Raw genomic sequence first — 21,507 nt, 5'->3', positions numbered from 1 at the left:
AGTATTTTGGTATCAAAATATTCGTCAAAAGGTCTTCTTGAGAATTTAAAAGACGAATTGTTTCGGTTTTTCATAAACCAGTCTAAATCTTAGAAAATCGGTTTAAATACTTTAAAATAGTTCCCAACCCACCAAAGTATTTTATCTTTATGGGAATATATTTTAAGTATTTATTCAAGTTTTAAGTTTGGCCTAACTCTCTCTTCGGATATTTCAAAAGAATTGTCGTATTTTATTCGAAACCCGAAAGGCTGATTTAATCGTTTTAAATCCAAATAAAATACTTCCACTTGCCAAATTGACTTGAAACTTGAGATTAGCCAGTTATATATTATTCTTAATGCATGGTAAAAGTTTCGGAATTTTTCGAGAACTTTCACTTTTCCGTGTTTTCTAGCTGTCTGTCCGAACTTAGGCTGAACGTTTGACCAAGCTAGGGTTGACCAAAAATCACCAAAATTTCCAGAGTGCCATTTTCCAATATTCTAAGATTTATCATAATTTTTCTGGAATTTATTTCGCACGTTCGAAAAATCACATTATTTAAGTGTAACGGATTTATTACCGTTATCTCGATTTACGTGCAACTTCTAGAAGCTTTTTAAAGTGCTGAGAATTCAAAAGGAAGGTGCTAGGTTGCTTCCTTAATTGAGCACATGGGATAAAGGAAGTACTTGGTGACCAAGGTTTGCTTATGTCATGGATGACTTCATCTTTGGCTTATGTCATGCATGACATCATCCTCCACCATTTGCCTATAAATACCAAGCTTCCCCCCACCCATTTTCTTCAAGCTAAGAGCCAAATATATGCTGAGATTTTGAAGTGAAAATACTCTCCCAAAGTTTATTCAAGCACCCACCATATTTACTTCATCTTTAAAACCTTCGATTCTTCATATACTTCGTTATATACACAAGGTTTTAAACCCCGAGGCTTCGTACCACCCAACCTAGCCAAATCTCGCCTAGCTCATTTTCATACCACTCTTTTTGTCCTCCCGAAGGGCTCTCCAAAGTTCGTGTGCAAAGCCAAAATCCGGTCGAACCTCCGACGAATTTTTCCGGCGAACTTTTTGTAAGTGGTTATTTTAGCTTCATTTTACTCGTGTCTTAACCGACCATTTTTGACAAAGGGCTTTTGAACAAAAATATTCTCTTCATCTTTAAAGCTCTCTTTGTTTACAAAACACACGAGTTAGCCACTCGTTATATATTTGTGCGTGTGTTTTGTCCCGGAACCTAACTCGTATCCTTTGAGATTTCCTCACCAAACTTTGGAGGGATCTTTGCCTTGGCACGGAAAGCCGGATATAAGGCCAAAGGTAATAAGTTAGTTATTGTTGTGCGTGTTATCTGTGCTTAACTGATTCTATCCCTACGCCCAACATACCCTTTCTCGTTTGGTGAACGTTTCCATATGTGCTGTGCTTCGTGGAAATACTAACCTTACGAGTTACGTGGTTCCCGATCCCGTGTGTGTGAGTGTGATTATCGACTGCGTATTATATCTATAAATCACTCCACACTAATTAATATAACTCTCGTAGCTTGCCCGTACGCGGTTTGCTCAGGTTATTAAAATCAATCCGACTTAAAATCAACTATTTATATTTTCCGCGCAATATAAATTGTTGGACTGTTGTTGGACACTTGTTGGACTAATCACTGTTGGACTTGTTATAATTGACAAACCTTATACCTGACCGTGATTATTGGACTTACTTAGCGGACTAAAATCTTATTAAAACAAGGATATATTTTCGTAGATATTGTTTTCAAACTTTTGCAGTGAGGTGAAGTGAAGTGAGGTGATCTTCGTTCTAAGACCCAAGTCTTTGACGTATTGACGGGGAGTTGATAGTCATCGCACCGTGAAGAAGAGGAAAGACCCAAGACCTAATACCTAAGATCCAAGACCGGCAAAAAGTGTAGAAGTACAAAGACTACACAAGGTTCTACATCGACTTTGAGGAAGTAACGGGGAGTTACGTTCCGAGATAAGCGTTGTAGGTGTTTTTACATTTATAGTGAGGAGGTAACGGGAAGTTACTCTCCAAGATATATATTTGTAAAGGCTTCTCCGCCTACTTTAAAGGAGTATCTTTTTAGTAGAGAAAATCTCGAGTCCGGGGAGGAGCTCGGGGACTGGACTAGGGGTGAGTGGACTCCATCGGTTGAGTTAGCCACCGCGAACCAGGATAAAATCCCTCGTGTGGTATTTTTCTTTCTTTGCTTTTAGCTTCCGCATTTACAACTGCCATTACTCTAGATACAAGCTTTTAAAAAGGGGATAAACTTTTTAAAACGCCATAAAGTTTTTAAACTGGTGATTAAGCTATTCAACCCCCCTTCTAGCTTAATTATCCCTATATAAGGACCTAACATAAAGGATAATAGTGGTTTGTTACAAAATATGTATATCAAAGTAGCACATGACCAGCTGGGAAGTCCACATTTTTAAGTAAGGCCTTGACAACTAGCGAAGTGTTTAATCAACACTAGAAACGTCTAATTGATGAAATGATAATCAACGACTTTTATAAATGTAGATTTTATGGGAACCAACGGATTGTTAAGTGACATATCAACACTAGTATTTGTTTTCAGATCCAACATGGCGAATTGAGCATCAATTACGGTTTATAGAAAGGCCTTCACAGTGGATTATGAAAATTCTCTAAAAAATAAGATTCAAAGAAACTAATATAATATCAAAATGTATTACAACATTATGTTTGACCATAATTGACATCTATCGTATGACTTTGTTCAAGCAACATATCACTCTTCATCCCAACTATGCTTTCTAGTCATAAATAGCATTAATTATAACCGTTTATTAGTTTCTATATTTAAATTTTTCAATCACTCTCGATATTAAATAATAAAAAGCCAATAGGATGAAAGTAAATATTCAGCTAGTAAGTTTATTGTTGCATCACAGTGTATGCTAACATATAATCAAAAAATGTTTAAATCTCCTCCTTCTGCTCCCTCCCCCCTCCCCCTCCCCCTGCCTCGCTCCAAAATTCCTTAAATCATTTCATCCGGCAATTCAACAATCCACATGTCTCTCTCCCCTTCATCATCCCTCCCTCCCTCCCTCCCTCCCTCCCTTCAAAATTCTTTAGTTCATTTCATCTAGCAATTCAACAATCCACACCTTCCTTCCTGTTAATGTGTGTTGTAGAGATAACACTAGATTATGTTTTTTTGCTTAAAAGATGTATGATTAGTAATAATATTGTTCAATTGATTATTCCTTTTATAACTTAGTACATCTTTATGTTATGTGATATAAATGTTAGATTTATAAATGTCCTTGGGATATAATGAATTCTATATCTCTAAGAATGTGGCTTAAAAAATGAGATTATAAGAATAGTATTGATATTCCTAAACTTCCCTAATCGAGTATTATTATTATGGGACGATGATAATATATTAAGACTAGTGTGTTTTGTTGACTAATGATCATATCTCATTGATCATAGGTATAGTGATACTAAAGTCAAGAACACAAGCACATGTATAAAATATATATGATGTTGGATTGACCCAATGTTAGATTTTTCATGTCTATTGTGTGATAAATAATCTCACAATGATAATGATGTAATGGTCCTTAGATTTGAAATCATTATATTTCTATACGATAATTAATGTGCTTTTTTTTTTTACCGAAATGATTAATGTACTTTTTTTTTGACAGATGGATGATTAATGTACTTGGAATACATTAAAAGTTGTCTTTCACCAGGTAATGATAAAAGTGGATTTCGAGTACATTTTGAATCGTATAAGAATTATAAATGATCTATAAAGGATTTAACCCTCCTATTTCAAAAGAGATATTATTGGCCTTTTCTGTGAGCTAGACTATGAAATGCGTGACCAAGTTCAAATATTGATTTGAAATGATAGTCTACTCATTGATTAAGGAAACACGGATCGAATTATCATGGGGATGACAAATTACATGCTTCTAGTTTAATTTATAATATGAGGTTAAAAAGATTATATTACATTGTACATTATTTACTAAAAGTTTAATCGATCACTGATTTTAATTATTGTTACTTCTAATTTAATCTATTATTTTAAAAAAAATGAACCGTAAAGAATTAGGAAGTATATCTAAAGTATAAAAGTATAGAAGACAAATAATATATGACATAACAAAACATTTCATAAGATTATATATTGTAAAAAAGATAATTTCTAATAAAAAAATTAATTTAATCAGAAAAAAATACTTCTTTTTGAGTCAGTTGATTTTGGATTGTAATTTGAGATGCACAGAAATTTCATATTAAACCTTTTAAAAAAAAATTAAAATTTTAAAAATAAACAAGATCGTAGATATAAACATAGGTTTGTTGGTATCTGAGTTTAATTTGATGTACATTGTGAGCTTCACTGGACGTGAACTCCAACATTTTACAGTCAACTTTCAAACTCAAATATCTGAAATCTCCCATTCTTATTTGTGGTGACATTTGAATTGGGCAAGTCAACGCACTTGACTCGGTTAAACTTGCGTCGTCTCCCTCAGGGCTGTGCTAGGAACAGCAACAACTACTCCTGCTTATTTGGAATTTCGAATCACAGATTATCTTGATAATATGCCACACAAGCACAAAAACATTCACCAGAATCCAATCCATTTTCTTCAAGTAATTTATCTCTTCTTTTTATCTTGTATGCACATCAAGTTCATAGCTTCATTTACATGTCTTACTATTTACAATATACTTGTATATTGTCACGCACATGGTGTGGTTTGGTGCGGTTTTATCGTCCGTTTTCTTCTCCTAATCATTTCTATGTTATTGTCATATCATCTCAATATACAGACATAACTATGTAGTCTTTTAATATTTAACAATAATCTTGACTTTGAATAGTCCAGCATCGATATTATGTTGAAATGGCTTTGTTGTTGGCATGTAATATTTTCCACCGATGAATTTTTGCGCAGTTTTAGCTCATAAAGTGGCAGAGTTTGATAGGTATGAGCGGTCAGGCAAATTCTCAGGTTCGAAAGGTTAGATGTCCCAAATGCATGCTCGTTCTTCGTGAACTGCCTGAAGTTCCTATCTATAGGTGTGGAGGATGTAGTGCTATACTGCAAGGTAATGAATCCTTCTTTATGCCCAGCGGCGGATCCTGAAATCCATTAAGACGGTAGCTTTTTTATATAAAAAGATTTATATGATCAGTGATTTTCGTGTGATGACATATTAATATAGCTGGGAAAAAATTCTAGTAAAAAGGACTAAAAATTTAGAAGAGGGCTTAAATATAAAATTTTCTAAATTGTAGTGTAAATAAGAAAAATCATAATCCAAGTTGTTAAGGGTTTATCCTCCGTTATCCCTGGTCCAAAGCGGATTTGAATTTGAATCGGTTAGTTCTAGCTAGTTATGCACCTAAGATGTTTATCTGATATTATATCCAACAGTTCATGATGTAGGATCAGGAACGTTCTTGTGTGGTTTCCTTTTTCTGCTAATATTGACTGGACAATTCTTTAATCAAGTCAAGTGTTATGCTACTTTTGTTGCAAATCTGTACATTTAACTTTACTGCATTTCGTAGCTGCTATTGCAGCAGATAGTTCTTATTGATGCTGTTTCTTCCTTGTTTAAAAGAACTTACTGCAGTTCAAGTTTCAGCAATACGTGCTATTGACATTGTCTTGCTTTTACAGCTAAAAAGCGGGGAAAGGACCTCCAATGCACAGGATCACAGGCACACGAAGCAGATGCTAAGCATACGAATGAAGTTGAGATCACTTCTGACAATCCTGTTATGGAAGAATCGGTTATAGACAAATTTCCTAAGAGGGTTGATAGTATAACAGATGACAGGATACAGTTGCTCGGTGAGATTAATAAGTCTAATCAGCTCTGTGGTTCAGATCCAATTCAAGAGAATGAAGGCTCATCAACAGAAGCCAGAGTACGTGTTGAGGCAGAGGAAGGTAAATTGCCTTCTTACCAATATGGCGCAGCAGATCAAGATAAGGATTCTGACAATAGTGGCTCAAAAGAAATGTTGTCGTTCTCTGAGCTAAATCAGCACGACAGCAATTCATTGGTATCACAAGTACACAATCATGATAGTGAATCATCTGTATCATCACCAAAAGTAGAGACTCAAAGTCGGCACTCATCATCAGAGTATAACTGCGGAGAAAATGAAGTGTCTGAAAACGACTTAGAGAATGCTACTGGAAAATCTACAGCAGGAATAGAGACTGAAAATCCAGGCTCATCAGAAGATAACTGTGATGGAGGTAAAAAAGTATTTGAGAATGAACTACAAACTACTTCTGAAAATCCTTCCACTAATAACGAAGAATTAGAAGAAGTCCATGCTGAAGGTGAAGGTGGTGCAGACGGCAGGAATCCCGGTTCATGTTGTGAGATTGCAGACTTGGCACCAGAAAGCATAGCACCTAAAGAAGCAGATACATGTGAAACTTCTTTTGACCAATCTGGCACAGAAGTCCACTTTAAATCTGAATATGATGATGAGAAGTCAGGAGAAGTAAGCCTGTCAAACAAAGTCTTGTCTTCACCTAAGCTTAATCATCTTGAGAATGATCTAAGTGTGCCTGGATATCATATGTATGAGAGTGGAATATCAGTGTTGTTGTCACCTAAGGAAGTGATTGGAAGTGGATACTCATCACCAACTAATAGCAATGAAGGTAAAGAATTTAAATTTGCTTACTTTGAGACCTCGATGAAATAAAACATTTTTTCCTGTTGAACTTTATTTTTCTCTCCCGTGTGTTACAGGTGAGAATGTTCATCCTTCAAAAGTAGAGCAAGTGGATGAGAATAGCGAGAGTCTTTTAATCATAACAAGCGCAGATGCAGAAACTTTTCTGGAAACTGTGACCAGTGATCAAATCATCAATTCTGACAATTTCTTGAGTGAAGGCATTCCATTAGATAATTTCATGTCTCCTCATCGAGACATGCAGCAAGTTGAGGGTGGTATGATCCCTGTTTTTCGGCATGTAAGCTCAGATGATACTTTGGGAAACACATCCCATTACTATGCTAACGGTGACTTGGGTGTTACACTCAGATCTTTGACAGCCAGAAAGTACTATGCATCTAGTAATGACACTGAAGATCAAATGTCAGATAGACGCTTCCAACTATTGAAGGGAAGTTCAGAGGATAGAGGTCCCCGTACGAAGATATTGCCGGAAAGGAGTGAATATCTAACGAGTCATGTGACTAGTAAGGAGTCAGAACTTCATCAATTTATCAATTCCAGATCATCTTTACAAAGAAAGAAATATTCTACCAGAGGAGTGAGTAGGTGGCATCAAGATGAGCTTCTCGAAAGTGCAAGATACAGCTCTCCGGTAAGAAATAGGATAAGCAATGAGACAGATGACTACCATTCTAGACTATTGTTCAACAAATATAGCTCTCAAGTTCACCAAGGAAACAGCAGCTCTTCAGATTTTGTGCAAGAAGATTTTTCTACTCTGCCTGATAACCGCCATGACCTACACAGACTGGAACTACTGAGGATGGTCTATGAACTGCAAGATCAACTCAAGAGAACTCAATTATCTGAAGGGATGCCACATGGAAGATTTTTAACCAGACCTTTCAAGGGAAAAGAGCATCACTTTGCTGAAAATAGGAAAGACTATAGTGATCATGCTTATCACAACAATCACGGAAGGTACAGACAAGATATGACTTGGCTAAAAAATAGAGAAATCTCACCAATGGTTTTGCCTGAGGACTCGATACACTACAAGCACCGAGTTGATTGCTTGTGTTTGTGCTGTCGCGGCCAAGAGCAGTATCCCTCAGCAGAGCAACATCCACATGCCATCTGCTACCGTGAAGAACAGTCTATGACCAATGCCAGAAAGACTAGCAGAACATACCGTTGTGCTTCTTCAAGCCATCACCGTTATGCAGCATCTGACTTTTCTTTAAGGAGCCAGGATATGAAGCCAGATGATCGACAGCCCAAAAAGCACAAGGAGGCACAGATTCATCACATAGCGAAGCGGCATTTCCAACCAATTGCAGGTGGAGCTCCTATTGTTGCTTGTTATCATTGCTCTGAAACGCTGCAGCTACCTGCAGAGTTCCTTGTATTTAAAAGGAGATGCCACCAGTTAATCTGCGGTGCTTGTTCAAAGGTGCTGAAATTCTCTCTGGAAAACAAAATTCATGTCGTTCAGTATGATCTCATTTCTAGAACTCCTCTACCAAGTGTGAGTGCATCTAGGAGAGATGACTATACACTCGCTGAACCAGGGGCCAATTCTGCTCATTCCGAATCATTCAGTAGAAGTCAGTCTACAGGAGATAATTTCTCTGACACTCCCAGTAAATTTTCATCCGCGAGCTCTTTTAAGACCCCAAAAGAGGGTTCTAAATCTGGAAGTACGAGACAGTCTGTATATAAGAACAGAAGTGCTGTGGAAAGCTTCAGATCCGCACGATCCTCATCTCTTATGCTCGACTCTGAGCACTCGGGTTCTGAAAGCGAGGTAGAGTCGCCACTTCCTGGCTCTGCACTACATAAGCTTATGGGGTATTCTTCCATACGTCGCCTTGTATTCCAGTGACCAGCTCAGAAACAGAAATTAAGGAATCTGAGGCGCTATGATTTTTTGGATGCAGAATCTTGTATATAATAAACGCTGCATTATAGAAGGCCAGCCTTGTTTACTCTAAATAAGAAGAATTGCAAACAAATTGGTATCTGATACTTATGTGCTCTGTTCCTTTGCTTTTCTTATACTTCTTTTTCCTGGTACAGTGTAAATTCTTTCTATAGGGTGTGATTATATCCCAGTCACAGAACCATTGTTATTGTATGTAGAGAAAAGATAGATTGAACATGAGATCGAAACATTGGCACAATATAAGATGTATACAATAATTATGAACTGGATGATATACTTTTGTTTTTTTGGTGTTGCTAAAAATGTTTCCATGGTATAAATCTATCGTTACTATTTACTATATACATATTTGGTGAACGAAAAATAGAAAAACAGAACGTACAGACAAACAAAAATCACTAACAGAGCCCTATTAATAACTGTTTCTGTTTCTGCTGCTATTTGAGACGATGGAAATTCGTTCATCCTGGAGCATGTTCATGTTTGGAGCTAGCAGTCGGGTGTAGCGATCGAAGTAGAGAAGCTGTTTCATCAAAAGTGCAAACTCACGAGGAAATTTCAGTCCATATGACTCACTAACCCGGATCTGATCAATCAAGAAAGGGAATAATATTAATGACCAATTCGACAGAGAGAACAAACAAGAGCCTATAAAATTGGCAATTTGATGCAACAAGACCTGATATCAAAATCTATGTCCCTCATATATTACAGATAGTAAAATTTCCGGTACCCAAAGGAGGGTCCCATCTTAACTATTTGAATTCAGTTGACTAACAATTTAAACTTGAAAGTGGTGATTTTTAAGAGTTTATGGTTCCTTTTTATGGGTAGTTAAGAAAAATGTAGTGTGTGCCATCAAAACCATTATAGGTAGCATTGTTTATCGCAGCAAATGTAAAACTCAGCTCCCAAATTCAATTTTACAGAAAAGTGCAGTTATACTGTCTTATCAACATAATCCCAAAAATGTGTGTGGGGCCACAGGGGTGGGGGTTATGCGAAGATTGGAAACGAGATTACTTACCACATCAAGAAATAGTGCATTCATCTGTCTTTCATCAACAACTAGATTGGCAGAGACAGCAGTTGCATTTGAATTTGGTCCCCTAGCTGTTGCTACAAGAATTTCTGTATCCAAATCCTGTCACCAAGATGCGAAAACTTATTTAACCAGATCAGATCCCTAGACTTGGGAAATAAGGTTTATGGATTTTACACATATATGGTTGATTAGAGATATAATCTTAAATTGGCAACCTATCATGAAGTTTTAGATATAGTTTACAGTAATAAAACACATACTGATAACTGATTTATAATATAGAAGTCATGTTAAATAATTTACCAATTGAATTGCAACATATTACACCATTCTATCATCCAATAATATTTAGAATAAAAACTCAAAAAATGCGCAAATAGATTACTGACCTTGATTGATGAAAAAATCTTCTCCAAATCTTTAGCAAAAGCATTTGAATCCACAACTTTGCTTGTGGCGCCCATTTCTACCAGCGCAGATGCCATTGACTCGTACTCTTCACTTGCTAGAGATGCCAAAAACACTTCCATAGCATTCCATGTATTGGGTGATATGCGCCCCACTATACCTGTTACACAGAAAAAGCAAGTTCAATTTATGAGCCATACCACTGTCTGTACCAGTTAATCTCTTACCTGTTACACGTAATCCTTGCACAAATTCCAGAAAAAATAGAAACTTAAAATATATGGCATAGAGGAAAAGAATCTAAATGCAATAAGTTGCTTTAAGTATAGATTCCTCAACATTAAAAACATATGCTTGAAACCACAATGGAAAGAACCACCTTGTAAATCTCGCAGTAATTTTCTGGTTAATCATTGTGTTGTTATAATAACAATTAAAAATAATCTTGGTTATTAGTGTGCACAAGCTTCTGTTGCATTTAAAATAATGTGGCATATGTTAAATTTTTGTAAAAACAAATACAGAACTATAAACAATAATGTGGCATTTGTTAAATTTTTGTAAAAACAAATACAGAACTATATCCAAAGGATTTGACCAGGGAACAAACCTGAATACGTTATATGAAAATTTGGATCCAAAATAGTAACCAAGAAAAACACATAAATGATGAATCAAACAATAAAGATACAGCAGAAACAAAAAGTTTGAAGGTCGGCAAAGTTATAGATACAAACCAAAGTCCAAAAAGCCGATACGCCCATCACGCAACAGCCACAAGTTTCCTGCATGCACATCTGCATGGAAGGATTCACAAGCAAGCAAACTACCAAACCTACAGAAAAAAAAAAATCATATTTGAGAGCATATACCCAAAAATAAATTTAAAAAAATCACTATGCAAGGAACTGCAATTACAACTAAATCCTACCAAACATTTAAGGCTGTTACAAGACTGCTTTCGGGACTTGCGACGAGAGACCTTATAGAATCTAAGTCAGTTAGAGGAACACCATATAGCCTCTCCATTGTCAGCACTCTTTTGGTGCTGCATTGCTGATACACTTTTGGAGCTGTAGCTTGCCTTGTGAGTCCCATGGATTCTAAATATCTCCTGAAGGCATCTATATTTGCAGCCTCCTTTGTGAAGTCTACTTCTTCAAGCATCGAGTCTTTTATATCTTTGACAATAGCAACCTACTATAAGAATATATTACATTAAAATAAACCTTACTCCCAAGTTGTGTGCGGAGGAAAACAACAGTCTCTGTTGAGAGATGAAATGAAATTCGATATTCCACACATTAGGAAAAAGGGGTTTATATCTACGTGGCTACTCATTGCTCTCAAATGTCTCACTTGATTTACCGTTCTGAACAGGGACTCGTTTAAACCACTTAAATCATTTTATTAAATTTCTCAAACAAAATAATATAAAATATGATAAAATGAAGGTCACCTGCTAATGTAGCACTTATAGAATACCTATTTGACTGATAAAATATGAAAGTAATGAATAATTCAAAGGCCAGTGTACTAATTTTGTCACTCTTTCCATAATTATTTTTGAGAAATTGAACAAAGTGAGATATATGGTGATTTTAGTGGTTTAAACGAGTCCCCGTTTGGAACGGTGAGTCAAGTGAGACATTTGAGTGCAATGACTGACCACTTTGACATAAACCGCTAAGTCAAAATGTACATAGTCAAGAAATTCCGGTAGCTATCAACCTAATTCGTACTACCAAAAAAAAAACTCGACAACTGAAGCTAAGACTTGCACATGTTACTGAACAGAAAATGACAAGGAACTCAGCAAAAAATAGTCGCCGTAATGGATCGACAAAAACCATCACTTGTAAAAACAACAATATTGGTTAGATTGGAGATGTTATTCAGATATGCTTGTTTGATTCATGAAATAAACTAGGCAAAATATTAGGCAATATGAGATAGAGGTTCAAGCATGCTAAAGTACCACTGCAATTACCAAGCAATTTCACTTCAATCACGATTTTCCACATCAATAGAATTAGTGTATAGGGGTGTTGGGAAAACAAAATCTTATTGCAAAATGGCTTAGCAAAATTGTTATGCTAAATTAACTACCTGATAGGTGATACCCAAAGCAGTAAGAACATGCAAATTATTCCAAACATTTAGAGATTGAAATTCAGCATACCAGTGATGTACGGCTTAGCTCAGGATTCAAGAATTCAAGAATGCGAGCAACAACATACACAAAGTTCAAGTCTGCCACTAAAGTATCTTCTATTCCCGGTTTCAAGACCTTTATCACAACATCCTCTCGAGTACCTCGAAGTCTTGCACCGTGAACCTGAGTGATATATCAGCATTCAGAACTGAATCTGCTGCCTACTTTCAAATTTTCCATTTAGGGAAATACTTTAAGAGGTTAGAGAAAGATGGTTACGAACCTGTGCTATTGAAGCTGAAGCAATCGGTGTTGGATCGACATACTCAAACACACCATCTATTGGCCCGCGAAATTCTTCGCGCAAAATTTTTTTGATCTCCTCAAAAGGAATTGCAGGAGCTCTGTCGAAACAGTACTGGAACTCCTCTACATATTCTGGCGGAAACAATGTCGGGGCTGATGCTATGAACTGTAAAATGCAAAGCACCAGAAGCATCACTAATATACTGACACAAGCAGGAACTTATACGGTTATACCTTGTGTAGAAAAATAATGGCACTTGTTAAGGATGACATACAGCCTACGTCCTAACTAGTGAATGTAGAATGCTAAAGTGATGAATACAAACACACACACACACACACACACACACACACAGAGAGGGTCTTACTCGTTACTCCAATACAAACCTCCTTAAAATACAAACTACAAACGAAAGTAAAAAAAAAAAATCTAAATCACATCAAAATATAGCACATATGTATGCAAATTGATCATTGGGAAACGGAGAAAATACAGTAAAGTCGTATTTCAAAAAAAGCTTACCGATTGACGGGAAAATTAAATTAAAAATGGAGGGGATTATGTGGGATCATGTGTGAGAGGATGTATGTTAATTGTGTGTGGTGACTTCTAGGGCAGCATTAGATTACATTCATCTAAGGGCCTAGATTAAGTTTGTAGTTTGTACTCTAATTTGGTTTGCATTTGAGCAATTGTCTGTATACATATATGTTTTAGTCTAACAAAATTAGGCAACTGCTTTTACGTCATAACAAATAGTACGAGGAAAGTTAAACTCTATATTTACCTGACCCAACTTGATGTATGTAGCACCCAAACGTTCAAACAATTTTCTCAAATAAAGTGGAGACAATAGTCCTAGCTGCAACTGATTAGGTAATCCAGCAGATGAACTGGTTGACTGCATAAACAAAGAACAATATTAGCTCTTAGATACAGCACCTGGCATTAAAATATTTCTATATAGTCATGACATAGAATCCTCATCATATTCCTTGAGCTAACATCACCTGGTATAGAACAAAACGCAAGAACCATTTATGGACAATGTGTCCAAGCTCAAAGTAAGCTGAAAACAAGAACATTATTTGACTCACAGGACAAAGCTTGGGGGGAAAAATTAAGCATTTATAATGAGCTCCAATTTCTTTAAAAATATCCCATTTGTATAATAAAGTAACACCTTGAGGTTCATGACTGTTCGGGCTCACAAAAGAAACAAAAAATACGATTCTCTCGCCAAATGAAGCATTAAAAAGAACCTCAACCACTTGAATAAAGTCGCACAACATATGATTATACAAGTTCCCTTTATCATTGACCATGTATATAAACATAACAGATCTGACATCTCAATAATCACATACCGTAGTTGCCTTTGATACATCTGTCAGCCACTCACTACCAACTCCAACAACTGCTTGAATACCTTGAGCTAGCCTAATTGCGCCACGTGGACCTGTGTTAATGGACGTCTGAAAGATGTCCTCCACAAGTTTTGGCAAGTTCTCTATACTATCTGCCAGACGATAAGAAATTCGAGATAAGATGATCCCTTGTCCGACATAACATAGTGAATGAGAAAAAGTGCATGTTATGCATGAATTGCGGCCAAAATACTTCAAAGGTGAAATATGAAAGAGGTATATGATGTCTTCTTTTTCGAATATCAAGGTAACAATTCTTACTGTTTACAACATTTTCATAACAACCTTATAATAATTAATACTCTATTCGTTAACAAAGTGCACTGATGTTCTCTGAGTATCCCCTATAAAGCGCCTAACATCAGTTATGAGACGTGCATGATAAACGCAAACCATAGTGTTAAACTTACCTTGAAGGCGAGAAGTGAAGAGATCTTGTGTCTGTGAATATCGTGCAAAAAGAGTAAGCCCTTCAGTTCCACATTTAAATTTTCGCAGTCTACCAGATGTTCTTGAGACAGGAAACTGCAATATCAATGCCGTATAAATTTCAACTCTCGCATACATGCATACTAAAATTAATACACTACTACTATGGTCTATGTGTGTATTCATGATTTATTCTTTTTAAAAACAAATTCCTTCTCACTATCTAAGTATTACAATCAACTGGTGTACATAATAATAACACAGTAGCACTACCTATTTTAAATATGTGTACATAGAGAGAGTGAAGTTCCATTGCAAATCTAAGAACAACACTTATCATGTACGTATGTTCCGCAAAGTCAGAAAAATATGTTTTGCAATGTTCCGCAAGCAGGTGTCAAATATAATTAGTACTACTACTCCATATAATTTAACCTAGTATCGTAAGATTCACAGTGTAATTGAAATTCAAAACCATATTGTCTTATTCACAAAATATAATACTAAGTAAAACACAAACAAACACTCACAAGTACACTATTAAACTCGAATAATTCATTGGTTTTGACGAATTAAATTCCCTAATTGCAAAAATTAGAGCTTAAGATACATGATACAAACAGGATGGAAAGATAATAAGAAGAGAAATGGACCTGAGGATGGTGAAAAATAGGAAAGCGGATATGTGATGCGCCTCTGAAAGCTGAAATCACCACCGCCATATATAAATTGAGAGAGAGAGAGAGAGAGAGAGATTCTTTAAAATCTCTCTTAACCTGAGCTTTAGACTTTAACGACTCCTTGGTACAGTGTTATTCCAGATATTGTGTGTGTAATTATACACACAGGGAATCAGTGAATTAGCAAAGGACGCGTGTATTTGATTTATTATGCATCTCAGCCGTAAATATTATGCACATATTAGTAAAAAATTTAAATTAACATTTTTTTGTTGACTTTTTAATTTTGGAGGCTATTGACTTGGAACGTTTACCGCGAGATTTTTATAAAAGATATATAATTTTAGAAAGTATTAGAGATATAGTTTACAAAAAAATTAAACTTTTATTTTTTAAAATAAAAATTTAACTATCATATTTTTGTTCATAAAAATGAATTTAAAACGATAATATTTTAAAAAATATACCAAATATAATCTATACTATACTATAATAAGCCAACATGGGTATAATTTGTAGTCGTACAAAATTTTGGTATGGTCATGTCCGTTATAACTAGAAGTCTCTAGAGTCCAACATGTAGAGTCCTCTTGTCTTACATCATTAAACAGTTTTATAAAGTTTAAATTACAAACACATGTGATGTACTACAAGATAAACACTCCATCATTATTTTTTCAAATATAATTTATATTTAGTTAAAAAATAAAAAAGATTTTATTATTTATACTAATAATTTACAATACAAAAAAATATTGTTAAAGCTAAATTTATAAGAGTGAATATAATTGAATAAAACTTCAATTCATCAATATTAAAACACTAATAAAATGACATTTCAATTTAAATTATATATAATAAATTCAAAATTATATAGTCGCCCGTGCTTTGCACGGGTTTAAGGCTAGTATATATAATTCAACGGAACTAAAAACTTACATTGATATTCACGAATCCAGCAGCAGCAGGAATTGTTAAATTCATTTTATTGACTTTTATCGATATTTACAAAAGCATCAGTAATTACGGACAATAGAGGCCTGAAGCTTAGTTATGTTGTGCCTTTTTTTGCCAATTGAAATGAAAATTTCTGATTTACAGGTCTTGAACAGAATTCCTTGTCGATTGCTTTTCTGTTGTAAAGATTGCAAATCAATGCTTTTCAGGAGAACACACGTCAGTCATCAGAAGGGGAGAGCCAGCTCTGTCATGGATATAGTTTTGGTTAGAAATCAAGTCAGTTGAGGTGTTACTCATAATTTAATTTTTCGTAGCATAGATCGAATGGACACTGAAAGCACATGAAATTCTCGTAATATACATCTGATTCTGAATCCTTGAGTTTAATCACCATGGTGCATCTCAGGTGACAACAGACTGACAACTGATCATGGACAAGTTAAGTATGCCGCAGTTAAGTACAAACTGCCCAGGGCAAGTGGTAAAACAATGAACATGGAACTATGGAGCAATACATTCTATTATTATTATTAGGAGACCGTACCAGAAAATGTGTCTGAAAAGAATGAAATAATCAACATCCTCTGGACAACAAATTAGCACTGTCAGCATAAGCCTAAATTAAACTGCTCTATTTTCTCCTAATCAGAACTAAAATTAGACTTACTTCGCGTCGCCAGCAGACACCTACAGATTTCATGGCAGTAGTTTATTGATCACTGTGAGCTCCTGGAAGATCTTAACAGAACTTCCAGTGTTTATCACAGTTGACACATGTTACATAGGTAGTCATAGGTTCGTCAGCGCTCCGAGTCTGCATCTGGTAATAAGTGCACTCATTTTTCCCACACCGACTGCACCTGAATTGGTTAGTACTGGCCTGTCGCTTTGCTCCACGCTCACAATCAAACAAGGCTTTTTCTTTGATTTCTTGGTTCTGGCGTTGCCTGTCGTCGCTTGCCATTTCTTCAGGAGTCATGTCAACAACTTGCTCTGGCTTGATATGTCCAAGAAAAACTTTTCTCCTGAAATCAGGATTATGCTGATCCTTTAAATTAAATACAACTGATCTGTACTTGATCTTTTGCCGGCCATTAGATTTGCCCCAATTCTCATGCAATACAGACTCTAATGAAACAGCAAGTCTGTAAGGGTCTACAGCATCTGCTGCTTCCCTCTGATCTTCACTAATTTCACCAGAGACTTTCAATAAAGCTTCTGATAAAAGTTCCCGAATTTTGTCACGCAAGGGATCCTTACAGAGAAGGACAGAAGACATCTTGGGGGGAGAAACCCCATTAGATGCAGCTTTTCCCAAATCACCGGTACCACTCACTTCTTTATTTACTTTCTCTTCAACTCTTATAGATTCGACAACAGAATTGTTCTTCATCTTGACACCATCAGCACCTTTGGTTCTTTTTGCAGATGACGAAGTTTCAGAATCAACAACTTTCTCCAACTTTCGGGTTGTGCTAGAATTATTCCTCTCAAGCTTAACAGTCCCACCTTTGCAAGTCTCCTCAACCTTCACAGAATTTCCTTTCTGAACCTTAACTGACTCAGAAGTCTCTACACTTTTTTCAGAGTCTTTTTTATCCGAGCTCCCATTTTTCTTATCACTAGCTGCTTCCTCAACTATGATGTCCTTCCATAATCCAATCAACATGGAAGCCAGCTCCCGGATCTTCTTCCTGGGATGCTTCGTCAGATGTCTAAGACGTTTCCCAACCTGATACAAATCTATCTTAGTATATTATTTATTTAAGATATTCATGAACAGTAAATTACATATGAACTGATACATTTCAGGTTGTCGGGGAAATAAGATGTGACAAACTATAACCAGGCCATAAAATGCAGGAAAAGAAAGCACACACTGCACATCCTCAGCATCTTGATTTCACTAACCTAAATAAAACACAATATGCCAAATTCGGAGTGCTTTTTATACCATTTAATAAAAAATCATACTTATAACAGTGGCGGATCTAGAAAGGGTTCAGCGGGCTTAAGCACCCCCGATCTTCTGTAGTTTCTTATTTAGACTACAATTTAAAATATACTTAAGCCTACATCAAGAAATCTAGTCCACCTTAATAAGTTACTATTACACAAAATTACTGATCATATAATTTTTTTTAATAAATGAACTCCCCCTCTTAATGGATTTCTGATCCTTCACGGACTACATTATAAGTAATCATAATTACTTAACCTTTATTTTACGCTTATACTCATCTCCTCCATCGAAATAGACAATGTGAGGTGTTACGAGACTCGTTCTTATTTTTATTGAAATTCTTGTATCTGATAATGTAAAATACAGAACCTAATATTCTTAAAAATCTTCTGTACGTAGCTCTTCCTGATCTTTCACACACACCTGAATCTGTTTTTTTGCTGCTTCTTATAAACAATATATATACATCTAACACAAATCACACAAATCAAAATGTCGTTCTCTCTTATACATCAAATCGGAAAATAATTCGGTCTAGAATCAGTTAAGCTGCGAGATGTCTATACGTCTGAGATGCTTATAACATGCCTAAAACCAGGAAATGCAAAACTGGTGCTTTTTATCAAATAATATTCGAAATTATCGACATCGGTACAGCCAAAGATTTGAGAGCTGAGGACGAAAGTAGGCAATGAAATTTACGATAGATCTGAATATTTATAATGAACGTGCAGATTACACAGACCTGAGTGGAAACAAGGAGATGATAATTGACAGGGAATTTCTGAAGCTGTTTTAATCCATCAAGGCATCGTTTTTCTGCAGGCGAAAACTCGAGATCCTTGTCGGCCACCGCATCATCGGCAGCTCTTTTCACGGCTTCGAATAACTGAATCAGCTCCCGCTCCGTCTCCATCACACACAACACATGCAGTGCAAACCTAGGATTGCTGTTTCTATTTTTTATTATTATAAGTTATTGAAATGACTCTGCGAAACTACGTACTCTTATTTATACCTTTATCCACACGTCTCATACTGTTTCATCCAGTTGGGCCGACTGACTTAATAGCATTTCTGAATTTGCATTGGGCCGTTGTTTCCTGACAAGTTATAAGTCATATTTTAAAATTCAAAATTTTTGATAAATTTTTTAAAATTATTTTACTCATTTATTGTTTACACCTTAAATTGACCAAAATTTTTCAATTTATCTAAAAAATTACCTATAAATTCTAAATAGATAGATCGACTAATAAGTGTTTTCTACGATTATGAATATGTTTGATATAGAATTCTTTCTTTTTAAGTAGCAATTAATAAGTTCAAAATTACTACAATTGATCAGACAAATAAGAGTAGTTTTTTTTTATAAGTATTGGAGTTAAAGGATCTAAAAATATATTTAAAAATGATTGACTAAATTAGATACATAAGATATTATGGTTTAATTATACTAGCTATATTTTAAAATTAATATATTATCATTATTTATCATAAATAAAATATATTAAAACGTGTACTGAAATTATAGATAAAAGCAACCTACACTTTTCCAAGGAAGAAAGGTGAATTTTCGAAGAGAAAGCAAAAGGGATTTGAGTTTGATACATTCGCTGCTTTTTCTCCCTCCGTTCCTTCAATGTCAGTCGTTTTGACTTTGTGCACGTAGTTTTAAGTAAACAAAAAACATATTTTTACATGTTATTTTTTAAATTTTTTTATAAATAAAAATTTAACATTTATGTTTTTATTCATAAAAAAAATTGTAAAACAATGTGTAGAAATATGTTCTTTTTAAGCTCAAAATACGTGTAAAAAGTCAAAGCGACTAACGATGGAGGGAGTAACTTTTACCGAGTAGAACTAGTTTCACATGGGGACAAACACTAATAATATATATATAAAAAAATGAACTGCTAATATTTGGAAAATCTAGCGGAGTCGCTGTAACCACTCTCTAATTGAAAAGTAATATTATGGTGGTCACAAATCGAGCCGAGCCAAAAAAATGCTTCTAACAAACTGAATCATGTTTTCTCATCGCACAAAATACATGTCCGAGCTAGAGCTTGTTAAACAACCAAGCCACAGTCGAGCTATTAGGACATATATATACAACTTTTTTCAAGCTTTTACTCAACTTCCAACCCCGCCTGCTATTAGCTCGGCCTGAGTTAGGGGTCATTTGTTAAATGAACGATATTTTCTGGATGACGGAGACTTCTCGACAATCAGTTAATCTTAATCTCTGGATGAGAAAGGTTGTTTGTTAATATTTTTTATAATTTAGCTGGATGGTGAATAATTTATTAATATATTCGGCTAAATGATGCTCTCTCTAATCTAATTTATAGGTTGTTTAATTTAAACATAATTTTAGGTGCTTTGATCATACAATAAAAATAAATATTTTTGTAATTTAATTTAAAATAAAAAATATAATATAAATTTTTTTATTTAGGAAAAATAAATAAATTCGGATATATGGTGAAACCTCCTAAAAATACTCCTCGTTAAAAGTCATGCAACTTATATAATAGATCAAAGGGGTGATATAACATATATATATTTTTGATTAGGAACTAGATAGAATATATTATTAAGGGAGGGAGCCATGCTGAAGTGGATTTTTCTTTAATTAAACACTCCGCTGGACGATTGAGGGAGTGAAATTTGATTGTGTGGTTCAGAAGTTTTCCTTTGTCGTCCAGCATATTAAAAGGTTTATCAAATAATCTTAATGAAACAAGTTCTGGGCTCAGTTCTGGACGAGCCTGTATTTCCTCTCATTAAGCATTCACAATGGGTTCCCCTTCCCCATCCCCAAAATCATACTAAAAATAGTAAATCCCTAAAATTATCTTCAGATTTTATTTATCTTCTAAAAATTTTCTACATCCCAATCCCCATCCTCATCTCTATATTCTTTTTAATTAATTCTTTCTCTCTCTTCTCTTTACAACATTATTTACAAACTATTATTTTTTAGTTTCTCACTCCTCTATCACATATTAAATTTATATAAAATATGAAATGGGGGATGAATAGTAAGTCCCCAAATTTGGGGACTCATTTTGTTACCCCTAAACTTTCCCCTATTATGGGGAACCGGATGGAGATGAAATTTTAACTAAAATTCATTATTTTCCTTAAAATATGGGGATAGGGGATATATGGGGAATGGGATGGGAATGCTCTAAGGCGTTATCAAATGAGCCCTTAGTTTTCTTGACACACACTTTTTCGGTATTGAACACCATTTTGGTATTGAGCTGAGGACACACTTTTTCGGTATGGAACACCATTTTAATATTGAGCTGAGTTCAAACCAAATTTAGCAAACCCTCGTTATTGAATAACTTCAAAGAGTCATTTGAAACACAAGCCCTCGTTCGTGAATAGCTTCAGGAGGCCGTTTGAAACACAAGCCCTATTCGTGAATAGC

At 35.2% G+C, this 21,507-nt stretch overlaps 3 protein-coding genes across 8 annotated transcripts; 1 reads left to right on the top strand and 2 right to left on the bottom strand.

The window, feature by feature from the left end:
* Positions 1-779: 779 nt before the first annotated feature.
* On the top strand, positions 780-8,901 carry LOC108222865 (uncharacterized). 6 transcript variants are annotated; one of them, XM_064092817.1, is made up of 7 exons: positions 780-1,077; positions 1,792-2,217; positions 3,715-3,762; positions 4,516-4,678; positions 4,984-5,137; positions 5,716-6,720; positions 6,812-8,901. In XM_064092817.1, the coding sequence occupies exons 5-7, from the start codon at positions 5,017-5,019 to the stop codon at positions 8,623-8,625; spliced, it is 2,940 nt and encodes a 979-aa protein (XP_063948887.1). In that variant the 5' UTR covers positions 780-1,077; positions 1,792-2,217; positions 3,715-3,762; positions 4,516-4,678; positions 4,984-5,016; the 3' UTR covers positions 8,626-8,901. The 6 variants fall into 6 exon arrangements, with proteins under 6 accessions (XP_063948887.1, XP_063948886.1, XP_063948888.1 ...); XM_064092816.1 differs by having other exon boundaries at positions 780-1,324; XM_064092818.1 differs by lacking the exon at positions 1,792-2,217.
* A 13-nt stretch (positions 8,902-8,914) lies between these two features.
* On the bottom strand, positions 8,915-15,334 carry LOC108222867 (uncharacterized aarF domain-containing protein kinase At5g05200, chloroplastic). Its single transcript, XM_017396820.2, has 11 exons — positions 15,110-15,334; positions 14,438-14,552; positions 13,968-14,119; positions 13,388-13,501; positions 12,577-12,765; positions 12,321-12,476; positions 11,070-11,335; positions 10,876-10,973; positions 10,120-10,298; positions 9,713-9,829; positions 8,915-9,271 (listed from the first exon to the last, which is right to left on the bottom strand). Exons 1-11 carry the CDS (start codon positions 15,176-15,178, stop codon positions 9,098-9,100), a joined length of 1,629 nt encoding a protein of 542 aa, XP_017252309.1. The 5' UTR covers positions 15,179-15,334; the 3' UTR covers positions 8,915-9,097.
* A 1,266-nt stretch (positions 15,335-16,600) lies between these two features.
* Positions 16,601-19,011, bottom strand: LOC108222533 (transcription elongation factor TFIIS). Its single transcript, XM_017396446.2, has 2 exons — positions 18,805-19,011; positions 16,601-17,828 (listed from the first exon to the last, which is right to left on the bottom strand). The coding sequence occupies exons 1-2, from the start codon at positions 18,973-18,975 to the stop codon at positions 16,836-16,838; spliced, it is 1,164 nt and encodes a 387-aa protein (XP_017251935.1). The 5' UTR covers positions 18,976-19,011; the 3' UTR covers positions 16,601-16,835.
* Between the last annotated feature and the right edge of the window lie 2,496 nt (positions 19,012-21,507).

This window comes from Daucus carota, chromosome 5 (genome assembly GCF_001625215.2).
Source record: "Daucus carota subsp. sativus chromosome 5, DH1 v3.0, whole genome shotgun sequence".
In the NCBI taxonomy this organism is placed as follows: Eukaryota; Viridiplantae; Streptophyta; class Magnoliopsida; order Apiales; family Apiaceae; genus Daucus; species Daucus carota.
Note: the sequence above shows the minus strand (reverse complement) of the source record. Positions and strands in the feature narration are given on the sequence as shown.